General features: G+C 35.3%; 2 protein-coding genes across 3 annotated transcripts in view; both read right to left on the minus strand.

Moving 5' to 3' along the window:
* Positions 1-12827, minus strand: part of avpr1aa (arginine vasopressin receptor 1Aa) — a 552460-nt gene that overhangs the window by 65920 nt on the left and 473713 nt on the right. The gene's annotated exons all lie outside the window — the stretch shown is intronic.
* pparab (peroxisome proliferator-activated receptor alpha b) overlaps positions 1-12827 on the minus strand; it is a 52735-nt gene that overhangs the window by 15640 nt on the left and 24268 nt on the right. For both annotated transcript variants that reach the window (XM_079412634.1, XM_079412633.1), the window contains exons 3-4: positions 9834-9991; positions 3070-3208 (exon numbers count right to left, since the gene is read on the minus strand). In XM_079412634.1, coding sequence (XP_079268760.1) covers positions 3070-3208; positions 9834-9991 — 297 coding nt within the window. The remainder of the gene's footprint in view (positions 1-3069; positions 3209-9833; positions 9992-12827) is intronic.

Genomic DNA, 12827 nt, shown 5'->3' on the forward strand with positions numbered 1-12827 from the left:
GTCCTGACAGAGCTGAATGAATGAATGAATGATGCATTTATATTGCGCTTTGTGTATTGCTGTATACCCAAAGCGCTTTACAATCATGTGGAGGGGTCTCTCCTCAACCATCACGAGTGTGCAGCATCCACTTAGATGATGCGACGGCAGTACAACGGTGCCAGTATGCTCACCACACACCAGCTAGAGGTGGAGAGGAGAGAGAGTCATAGAGCCAATCAAGTGTATGGGGATTATTAGGAGCTGACAGGGACAGCTGCTAAACTCAGACAGGGAGCTGTCTGAGTTTAGCAGTGAACCATGGTTTGTCGTTGTTATAAGTTAGATGAGTCCTGGTAGGAATGCACATATCCTCACAGAATATAAGATATAAGATTTTACAGTCTCTGTGAGCTCGTCCAGATCATTTGCAGCAGCTTCAAAAACACTCCAATCAGTAAGGTCGAGACAGGCTTGTAAAATCCGCTCCGTCTCATTAGTCCATCTCTTTACAGTCCTTAATACAGGTTTAACTGATTTCAGTTTCTGCCTGTAGGTCGGAATAAGATCCTAAATCGTTTAAACAGCGCCGCAGCTCCGCCGACTACTATGTTCAGCAAAACATCTGAAAACGCCATTTTTTCATGAACGACTTTTGGGACGTCACCTTGTCCGCCCAACAAATATCTGTACTGTTAGCTGCTCTCACAGCAGCAAAAAAATTACTGGTCAACCGTTGGAATCCTCCTCACACAATGGACAGACGAACCTGGACTGAGTATTTGTCGGACATTATCTCGATGGAACTCTCTAGTTCTCGTATAAATGGATCTAACGTGAAAATTGTTCATTCATGGCATTCAGCTTTTAATGTTGTGTCTTCTTTTCTAAAATCTTTGTAAAAATTATTTTATTGTTATTTGTTTATCTATTAATATTAATTAATATATTTTTATTATTATAATTTATTTAATTTTATTTATTTATTTAATTTTTATTTGTTTAAATCTACCAAGGGGTGGGTTCTAAATTTGTATAGCTGCTTTTTGTTTTGTACTACTGTTCAAAACTGTTTATTTGTAAAATAAACAGTTGTTAACAAAAAGAAAAACTAACTAAAACACTAAAACAACTGGAGAGCCAAGCACAATGGCTGCCATGCGCGGTGCCATCTTGAGAATTAAGAGCGTCAGTGAATGAAATGTCACAGTTTTGCTTTGAAAACAGCAGCGGCTAGCCTAGATTATGCTTTCAGTTTGAATAGAATCATATTTAGTACAGTTTGCCGATCTAAAATGGTAATTGTGCATTCACAGCTGTCATCCATGGCGGTATGCAAATGCGCTGTCAGAACTTATTTACACAGCACATTTTTAATATTGGTCGCGCATGCGGACCTGCGGACCACTTATGTGCACCCCTGTATATAGAAAAATATCATTAATACCATAAATAAATAAATGCAAAAAAAAAAAATTTAATTGTAAAAAAAAAAAAAAAATGGTAACACTTTACAATAAGGTATCATTTGTTAACTTTAGTTACTGTATTAACTAACATGAACAAACAATGAGCAATACATTTATTACAGTATTTATTCATATTTGTTAACGTTAGTTAATAAAAATACAATCGTTCATTGCTAGTCCACATTAGTTCACAGTGCATTAACTAATGTTAACAAGCACAACTTGTGATTTTAATAATGCATTAGTAAATGCTGAAATTAACATTAACTAAGATTAATAAATACTGTAGAAGTATTGTTCATTCTTAGTTCATGTTGAACCTTATTGTAAAGTCTTACCAAAAAAAAAATACAATAAATATTTATTAAAACTATTATAATGTCCCACTTCACATGATTTTGTTCTCTTTTATTCTTCTTAACAACTTCCACTTGCTGTAGTGAAGCAGTGACGTAATATTATTTTTGTAAACAGTTTCCAGCATTTCACTAATAAAAGTGTCCATATTTAAAATATGTGCACATTGTCATGAAGTGTAACAGTTCGCAGTGATCTATGTAACGACTTTTGGATTGATCCATTCCCATAAACTGAGAGAAGTGGATTCGGACAGCTATTAAATTACCAGATGACACTCAAATATATATTCCTTTGAAACATAAGAATGGATTAGACCCGGTGACCGCCTGCGTCTTTGATGTATGTATGAAGCATGGATGTCTCTAAATTTTTTTAAAGTTTGAATGAGAGTAAAACAGAGATTGTTTACTAAATCTAAATCTTGGCACCTTATGTAAAGCCGTATGTGAAAAATCTGGGTGTGGTGTTGGACAGTGTCTTAAAGCTTGATAAGTCAATTAAGTTGTGAAGTCAAGCATTTATCAGTTGCGAACCCTGGTAAAAATTAAGTCCTTTCTTTCTTTTACTTATTTTTAAAGAGTAATCCATGCTTTTATCACCACAAGGCTTGATTATTGTAACTCTCTTTATTTGGGGATCAGTCAATACTCCTTAAACCGCCTTCAGATGGTTCAAAATGCGGCTGCTAGAGTCTTGACGGGAGCTTGAAAGCGTGAGCATATCACCCCTGTCCTTCAGTTGTTACATTGGTTACCTGTGCGCTACAGGATTCATTTTAAAGTGCTCTTACTGGTTTTTAAGTCTTTAAATGGTTTAGCACCCTCTTACCTCTCAGATCTGTTGATTGACCACCAACCTGCAAGAGCTCTTAGGTCTGCCAACTTAAGTCTTTTAGTGCTTCCTAGAACCAGACTCAAGTCTAGGGGTGATCGAGCATTCGCCGAGACTTTGTAATAGTCTTCCTACAGAAATCAGAACCACCCCTACAATATTCATTTTTAAATCCAGGTTTTTATTTGATCTGGCTTATTATTCGTAATTTGCATTTGCTCTGCCCTGTGTCTTTCAGTTTTATTTGTGACCTTGTCTTTGTTTTTAATTCTGTTTGCGGTTACTTACTCTGTACAGCACACTGGTCGACGGTAGTTGTGTTTAGTTGTGCTTTGTAAATGAATTTTTCATTTAAGCCTCTGCAAATGTTGAAATTAGATGAAAAACAATTAAATTACCATCAGAACTGGGTTTTGTTTGTCACACTCACCATTGTGGGACATGCCCACAGACAGGCACTTCTGAAAGCGACAGTATTGGCACTTATTTCGGTTCTTCTTTTGGATCTTACAGCGTCGTTCACATTTATCGTACTGCAGCTTGAGGCGAATGGTCCGGCGGAAGAAACCCTACAAGATGGAGAAACAGAACTCTGTTTGAGCTCATTCTGAAAAGCCACAATAACACACATTACAAGCATTTCCAGATCAACGTAAGGTCAACGCTAGCTTTAAATATCGGTCTCATTCTGTACTGTACCCCATAAAGACAACACCTTCTATTTTAAGTTCATATCTCGCTATTAAATTCATGTACATAATCTAAAGCAGGCGCTTCTGGAAATAGCTTGGCAGCACATTCACAGGTTGTGTTTGTCCTCATTTGTCCTTGGATCCGTCAGGGGTTTCCTCTCTTAGAAACAGCTTCTGCCTTCCAGGCATGGTGACAGAGATTCAAAATAGGAACGAGGCTAACAATCTGACCCATGCTTCACATTAGGAGTGAACGGCATGATCAAAATCTTATATAATGGAAATCATATGCATGGCAGTACAGCCATTCTTGCTGGAGAAGCATAATATATATTTTTTAATTATTAAATAACCATGTGGCAATACCTATTTTTACATCATGCAGTTAATTTAATATTTTACTAATGGAAAGTACTAAAATTATTACTGCTTTAACATATTTTAAATGTTTATTTAAATCAATTTAAAGTTAAATGCAAATTATTATTTTAAAATAAAATTAATGCAAATTAAATAAATTTAAATAATTTTTTTCTTTACTTGTTTTGGACACCCCTTGCTCTGTATTTATTGTTTTCTGATGCTCTTACATGTAAGTATAGTAAATATATCAGCACAAAATATGTTTTTAAATTAAACAACATTTGTGTTATGTTAATATTATATTATATTATGTTGTATTATTTTATATATATATTAAATAAGACATTTAAAATGTTACAAAATTTCAAATAAATGTTGTGCTTTTGAACTTCATCAAAGCATCCTGAAAAATTAAATGTATCATGGTAATAAAATGTATAAAAAAAAAAAAATGAAGCGGCACAATTCTTTTCTGACAGTTTTGATGATAATTAAAAATGCTTCTTGAACAGCAAATCAAATATATTAGAATAATTTCTGAAGGATCATAAGACACTGAAGACTGGAGTAATGATGCTGAAAATTCAGCTTTGCATCTCAGGAAGAAATTATATTAAATATATATTTTAACACATAAGACAGTTATTTAATTATTTCATAATTTCACTGTATTTTTTATAGTATTTTTGATCAATTTAATGCAGCCTTGGTGAACAAAAACACACAAATATCTTACCAAACATTACCAAAAAAACATTTATATTCAAACTAGTTGACGATGAACCGCTGCTCAAAGCCAAGCCATTTGAAGCCATAAGCTCCAGATATCAGAGCGTTATTCCCTGGAAAGAATAAACAGTTCCTGAGGTCATAAATGCATCCAAAGCATGAAATCGAGTGTCTTGCACAATCTGGCAAAGCGCTGAAGATGATCAGAGCAGAGCAGAGACTCAAGTGCAGGCTGGCAGGAGGGGACGGGTTGTAAAAACTAATCGCTCTTGCTTCACTCATATTGAGCCATTTTGTCCCTAGAAACACTGCGGTTTCGAAAGGGAGATTAGATGGGGAGATACGGAGGGAGATGGAGAGGCACCAGGGACAGGAGGAAGAGGAGGAGAGGTCGAGTCGAGGACAGACACGCAGGGAGTGTTCAAAACATGACTGAGCATATGGAGACGCAGACCAGTGAGGTATTACGAAACGGACAGTTAGGGCTCACAATTCTGATTCCAAAAGCAATTTTTAATGTAAAGCACATCAATTAAATTCTACATTAATATTAAGGATGGGAATCTTTAGGCACCTGACGATTCGATTCGAGCTGATTCTGGAGTCACAATTTCATTCCCAAACAATTCTTGATTTAAATTAATCCATTTGTTCAACTACTTTACATATGTGATTTATAAAATTTTAATTACTTAAAAAAATTACAGATTAATAATAATTACTGTAATTGTTTTAAATTAGCAATTTTCTAAATAGCTTCGGCTAAATAATTAAATCTTTAATAAAATATTTAATTTATGCCATTTTTATTTAATTACTTACTATTTAATTATAGGTACTCTGATCTACAGTACCTCTCTTACTCCAGCTGGTGTGGTAATATAAACAGTATTAGAAATGAGTATAAATAATAATAAGCCTGTATGGATGATAAATACTGCATCATCAGCATCATATCACACGGGCTGTATTTAACTCTTCTAGAGCATGTTGACTCTGCTCAAGCAGTCACATAATTTACAGCCGGACGGGGCGAGGATGCACCTGTCGCCTGTGTTTGAACATCAAGGTCAAGGCTTACTGTAAGTCAGGTGACAAATGAATAAATAGCTTCCAATAATTCTTTAAGAGCAGAGAGCATTTCAAAGTAAAATAAATATGCAAGTGAAGTGGCAAAACATACACAACAATAAAGATAAAAAATTTACAGAAATATTATGAGAGATGTAATGTAATGCACTATTCATTAACAATATTTTTACTTTGGATATCAGCTATATATCTGGTATACCTGAAAATCTTTTGATAATAAATGAAAAGATTCCACTTTGTCGTCATTGATTTATAATAATAACAACAATAACAAAAACAATAGTAATACAATTAAAAATAATTGTTGTTGTTTGTTGTTATAATAAATACATAACAGTAACTATTATTATTGTACATATAAAGTTGATTGATGTAGTCTAATGATTATTTAACACAAAATAATAAATCAAAACTAAAACATCAGTTCTGCATATCAGGTAAATATTCTGCCAATGTATTAAAACATCCCACTACGCTATAACTGATTTTAATAATAAAAATAATTAGAGATGTACGATATTGGATTTTGCCGATATCCATATGCCGATATTTTTCAACTGGCCGATACCGATGCTGGTATATTTCCTGTTGTTTGGAAACAACGCCAAGTCTCTCCTGTGCAGACATTATAAGCAAAATATGTTTAATATTGGTTAGTTTTTAACAAGAGCTTATTTATTAGAATTAAATAAAAAATAATGAAGTTTTTTTTAACAGTACATTGAAGCTTTGAAAATAACTATAAATAAACTATACCAACCGCTGCATTTTTTCCCCCAAGAAAGATGCAGTGTTAACCCTAACATTTTAATTTAAGATTTAACATTTTTAGATGGTCTAAAACAAAAGAGTTGTACAAATTCTGAAAAACCTTTAGACCTTTCACAGATTAAATGCAGCGATTCAAAAGAGTGAATCTAATCATCATTCAGACAAAACTCTGCTTCAAGAATGAGCCACACTGCTGGCGTGATCTAATCACTAGCACACCCTGAGCTAGAGGTCTGGGTGGGACTGTTTTTTAAGTTATAAGGTTATATCCCGCACCCACCAGCTCCCGCGACATATTCACTCTTTGTTCACCCTCTGTCCGCTTTGAATAATTTTCTTCCCGACCTGACCATTCCCGCTAAATTTAGATCTCGTTTCCAGAATCACACATTTAAATTTCCTCTACTGAAAGAAAGAGAGATAGGCTAACAAATAAAAGTGTAGTCTGCATAAAATTGTATTTGTTATTTTATCTTATCAAGAGTCTTTTTTTGGCAGCAAAATGTTAAACGAATTTTGTGTCTTAAGACACAAAATTCGTGCTGCCAACACAGTAGGGAAAAAAAGTGTCACAGAGAAAATAAATATGTAAAAAAATTGGATTCCTAAATTTTATTCGTCTTGACAGGATACAATTCGTTTAACATCTTGCTGTAAACACAGTAGCCTAGAAAAAGTGTTGCAGAAGAAAAATAAATAAATTTGACATCTGTCATTTAAAATTATAGGCTAGCAAAATATAAACAAAACCAAGTTGAACGTTATTCTTCAAGGACAGCGCGTCCACACTTTGCTCCATCTTTATTATGCTCTGTCACTCATCGACAACCTGCCTGTTCTGTCTGCGGGCCGTATATTCACCACTAGTAGGCTAGCCTGCTCTGTGCATCGTTATGCACATGTTGCGCACAGACCCCGCAAATAAAACGAAGCACTGGTTAATGCGTGCAGCGCGTGCATAACAGTCGTGTGAAGGCTGTACCGGTGCTTGAATAAAGCGCAGATATGCTGTTCTGAAAGGACGTCGGGAACGGGATATTGTTAGACCGTCGACTCCCATTTAAATTGCACCAGAGTTACCGACCACTGCCGCGTATTATTCGGGAATTTAATCCCGTGTCGCAAGACATCTGGTCGGGTCAGACCTCAACCCTGAGTACATGTGAGTTAACCCATTCCTCTTATCAGCAAGACATATCGGCATAATTTTTCATATCAGGCCGATATTTACATTTAAAGCCATTATCGGCAGATTCCAATATCAGTCCGATAATATCGTACACCCCTAATAATAATAATAATAACTTCTATTATAAACTATTATCTTTATTATTATTGTGCATATTAAGTTGGATTGATTTAGTCTAACGATTATTACAAATTAAACAATTATTATCTAATTATAATTACATTAATTATTATATTATTATATAATTGTTTAGTTGATGTAGTCTAATGTTTATTTATTAAACTAAAACTAAATTACTAAAACATTAGTTCTGCACATTGGTTTTAAAATAAAATGATTACTAAATCACAATATTTGTCTGAGATACAACTATTTGAAAATCTGGAATCTGAGGGTGCAAAAAAATCTAACTATTGAGAAAATCACCTTTAAAGTTGTTCAAATGAAGTTCTTAGCAATGCATATTACTAATCAAAAATTAAGTTTTGATACATTTACGGTAGGAAATTCACAAAATCTCTTTATGGAACATGATCTTTACTTAATATCCTAATGATTTTTGGCATAAAAGAAAAATGTATAATTCTGACCCATATGATGTATTTTTGGCTATTGCTACAAATATACCCCAGCGATTTAAGACTGGTTTTGTGGTCCAGGGTCACATATTACGGTCTGTCTGGTTCATAAAGCACATAGACATTAAAGCAAAAGCAAACATGCTGTGGTAAGAACTCAGCCAGTGTTTTGTTGCTCATCTAACAACAATATTATGACTAATGTGTGCAGTCAACAGATGTTCCTCTAGACACAGATATGAGGGCAAAACATCCTCAATGACCTCAATGAGGCCAGTGTGTGTGTCCTGGGGCTCTGACAGGCCAGCAGTGTGTGTGAGAGATAATATACAGAAACTCTTCACTCTAATGCCTCTATACATCATACATTATACACATATTTTACAGTAAAATTCACAGAAATGTTATCTTCTACTGTAAACCTAGAAAAAGTGGGCAAACAACTGCTAAAGTGCCATTTCAGCCCTCATTCATTGTCTATGTGAAGGCAATTATCTGCAGGTCTTAAAGTGCCTTGGATTTTTTAAAATTACCTTTCATGTAGTGTGTAACACCGCTCTAAGTGAACTTCCTGCAAAGATTTAAATCTGAAAGTGCACCATGTATAAAGTTATTATCTCTCAAAAGAAAGAGTCGACTCTGAATCATTGAAACAAGTAGTTTTTAAAGGGGTCATAAGATGTTGATGCAGCCATGTCAGGGAGACGCTGTGTGTTTCTATGTGAAAGCAAAAGCACTTTATTTGGCCTTCCGAAAGTAGATGCAATTAGGAATCATTGGTTGAGATTTGTTTACAACACAACAGCATAACCCAAATGTTTGAATTAGTGCAACGCATTTTATTGATGACCATTTTGTGAACCTAGTAGAGTACAAGGCTGGCCGTGCACGAAGGCTATTTCTAAAAAAAAAGGTAAATTCCGACTTTGCTATGACAATCTGGTGCTTCTGAATCAGCGACTGTAAGTATGTTTTGTTATTAAAGTTCAAGTATTTGCTATTGACTATTCAAATGTTTTGCGCATAACGCCTTGTGTTGTGTGTGTGAGGGGAACAGGGTCACATCATAGCGGAGTGTACAGCCCGTCAGAAACCGCGGCTTGTGTGCAAATACATACGAGCATCATCTCTGTGTCTGTCACGTGACTCTGTTCCCCTTTCGGGCTTGAACTGATAAAACTAACTTGAAAGCTGAAGCTCGCTATTATGGTAAGGGGCGTGACATTTTCGACGCATGCTTGTGGTGTTCGGCCAATCACAATGCACTGTGTCACCTGGCCAATCAGAGCAGACTGCACTTGTTGGAAGGAGGGGCTTTGTAGAAACCAACGTGTTTGAGAGCGTGTTCTGTTACACCAAATAAACAAAATAATGATCTTTAAAATAGCATCATATAAGCATCATAAGCCGTTTCATGTTGGACTGAATGAAAATGAAAATTAATTATTTGCCACTAGGTGCTGCTTTTGGAGCGGTAAAAATGGCTTTTTTCCCGGTAACGCTGTACACAAAGCAGCACTGTGCTCACAAACGCTGCTTTAAATTAAATCTACCAATCGGACCAATCACCGCAGATTAGCGTCACACAAAGGAGGGGTTTGGAAAAATGAATCGTTGAGCGAATCGTTTGGGAGTCGTTGAGCAAGTAAGGTAAAAATAAATACATATTATAAGACAATGAAAGTGTTTTTTGACTTTGCATGCATGTCAACCTGTTGTTGGGACTCCCAAAACCAAAATATGAACCTTTCATTACCCACTTTAAAGGGCCGGCTCTCACCTTGCAGCCCTCACATGCGTGAACCCCGTAGTGGTATCCTGATGCGCGGTCCGAACACACGCGGCACTCGAGGTTCAGAGAGGTGCAGGTGAACTCGTCCTGTCCCGCCGGGCCGCCGTACACACCTGACGACGGGCTGGACGCGGGAGTCAGTGCATCTGCAAAAGAGAGCAAACAAAACCAAACGCATAGAATATCAATGTCCTTCAATAAAACAAAACTAAAAGAATTAGTGAAGTGAAGTGACATTCAGCCAAGTATGGTGACCCATACTCGGAATTCGTGCTCTGCATTTAACCCATCCAACGTGCACACACACAGCAGTGAACACACACACACACAGCAGTGAACACACACACACCGTGAACACACACCGTGAACACACACCCGGAGCAGTGGGCAGCCATTTTTTTATGCTGCAGCGCCCGGGGAGCAGTTGGGGGTTCGGTGCCTTGCTCAAGGGCACCTCAGTCGTGGTATTGAGGGTGGAGAGAGCGTGACGCCACGAATTATATAATAAAATAAATGTTCATACTGTAATGATCTAGAACACAATTAGAAAACCACTGTAATAAAGTGAAATAAATAATTATATTTGTTATTTGTTACTGTTATAATAAATAATAATAATAATAACTATGATAACTATCATTATTATTATTGTATGTATTAAGTTTTAATGTATGTAGTCTAATGGTTATTTCCATTTTATTATTGGGTGATTCAACACAGATGTTTTACCAAATAAAAAGAACACCACTTTTAGAGTTCATCCCTCTATCTGATGTGAGCATAAGTATTGAACAGTTGCCTCTCAGGTCTTTCTAAGTGATCAGCTGTGTCCTGTTGCATTAATTCTTCAGATATTAAAAGCAGGGAATGTATCGTATCAGTTATATCCATTACTTCTGTATTCTGAATCCTGCATTCGATGATGACACACAAACCAGGATGAAGACGAGGGAGCTGACTTTGAGAGAAAAGCAACAATTTGGATGTTAAAAGAAAAGAGGAAGTCAGTTAGAGCTCTAGCAAAAACAAAGGGCATGGAGAAATCAAGAGTTTGGAAACCACCAGCAACCAACAACGACCTGATCGGCTGAGAAAACAACAGTAGTTGATGACAGACAAATCATAAAAGCTGTGAAAATGTATCCTAAAAGATGTGTCTGTAAAATCACCAACAACTTCCAGAAAGCTGGGGTGATGCTCTGACAATCTACTGTCCTCAGGAGACTTTGACACAGAATTACAGATGCTACACAGCAAGATGCAAACCTCTGACCAGCAACAAACATAGAAAGACAAGATTAGAGTTTGCAAAAAAGCACAAAGGTGAGCCAGAAGAGTTTTGGAAATGTGTTTATGGACCGATGAGACAAGAATGAACTTTTAAGTGATGGGAAAGCAAAAATGTGGAGAAAAAGGGAACTGCAATGATCCCAAGCATACAGCCTCATCTGTAAAGCATGGTGGAGGTGGTGTCATGGCATGGGGATGCATGGCTGTCTCTGGAACAGGCCCTCTCAACTTTACTGATGACTTAATGTATGATGACAGTAGCAGAATGAATTTGGAAGGGTACAAAACAATCTTGCCTACCATTATTCAAGAAAATGCCACCAGATTCATTGGGAAGTGCTTCATATTGCATCAGGACAATGACCCAAAACACCCTGCCAGTTCAGTCAAGGAATTTATAAGGGCAAAGAAATGGAAAGTCTTAGATTGGCCAAGTCAGTCTCCAGATTTAAATCTGATTGAACATGAATTTCAGCAGCTGAAGAGGAGAGTAAAGGCAGTTTGTGTTGAAACGGCTAATAATAAAATGTGACATTCTGTAGTTTTGTCTCATATTCATCTTTTAATCATATTTGACTCCACAGCCAACAGAGCAATTTTGTCTTTACTGTTACAATACTTATGGAGAGCACTGTATATATTATCACATATATACATATATTGCCTACAGAACCACCACTGGCTCCTCTAAAAGCTTGAGTTCTTCAAGTGAACGACGCATTATTGTACCATCCCAAAGACACACAAAAACACTTTCACAGACTTTTTCATGAACTGTTCCCATCTGGTGGAATGACCTGCCCAACTCAATCCGAGCAGCCGAATCCTTACCCATCTTCAAGAAATGGCTAAAAACTCATCTGTTCCATCTTTACTTGACCCTCTAACTCTAACACTCTTAAAAAAAAAAATAAAAAAAAAAATAAATAATAATAATAATAATCTGTACTGCGTTAGGCTAACCAAGACTTGTAATAGCACTTGCACGATGTTGCTCTTTTGTTGGTTTTGATTGCTTCTTATGTCCTCATTTATAAGTCGCTTTGGATAAAGGCGTCTGCTAAATGACTAAATAAATAAACATCTCACTTTGCGTTCATTGATTTTAAATAAATAAATGAATATTATGTTTAACTTATGAAGTCTAATGATTATTAAATATCTAGAACACAATTTGAAAAAGAATAAAATAAAATAATTATGATTACTGTTATAATAAATAATGATGATGATGATGATGATGATAATAATAATAATAATAATAATGCATATATTACACTTTAACTGATGTAGTCGTATGATTCTTTAAATAAAACAACATTAAAACATCAGTTCTGCATATTAGCATATTAGGAAACACTTCACTCTCATTGGTTTTAAATAAATAAATGAATATCATGTTTAACTGATGAAGTCTAATGATTATTAAACATATCAAGTACATAATTTGAAAAAAGAAAATAATAATAATTATTATAATTGTTATAATAATAATAACAGTAATGTACATATTTTAATTGTCTTGTGATTCATTAAAATAAAACAATATTAAAACATCAGTTATGCATATTAGTTATCATAAATATATATAATAAATAATAAATTCCATCATAAACAATCTAATATATATATGAAAAAAATCTAATTTTGATGTCACTAATTTTAAATAATGTAGTACATGTAAACATTTAA

The sequence above is a fragment of the Barbus barbus genome (assembly GCF_936440315.1).
Source record: "Barbus barbus genome assembly, chromosome: 48".
NCBI lineage: Eukaryota > Metazoa > Chordata > Actinopteri > Cypriniformes > Cyprinidae > Barbus > Barbus barbus.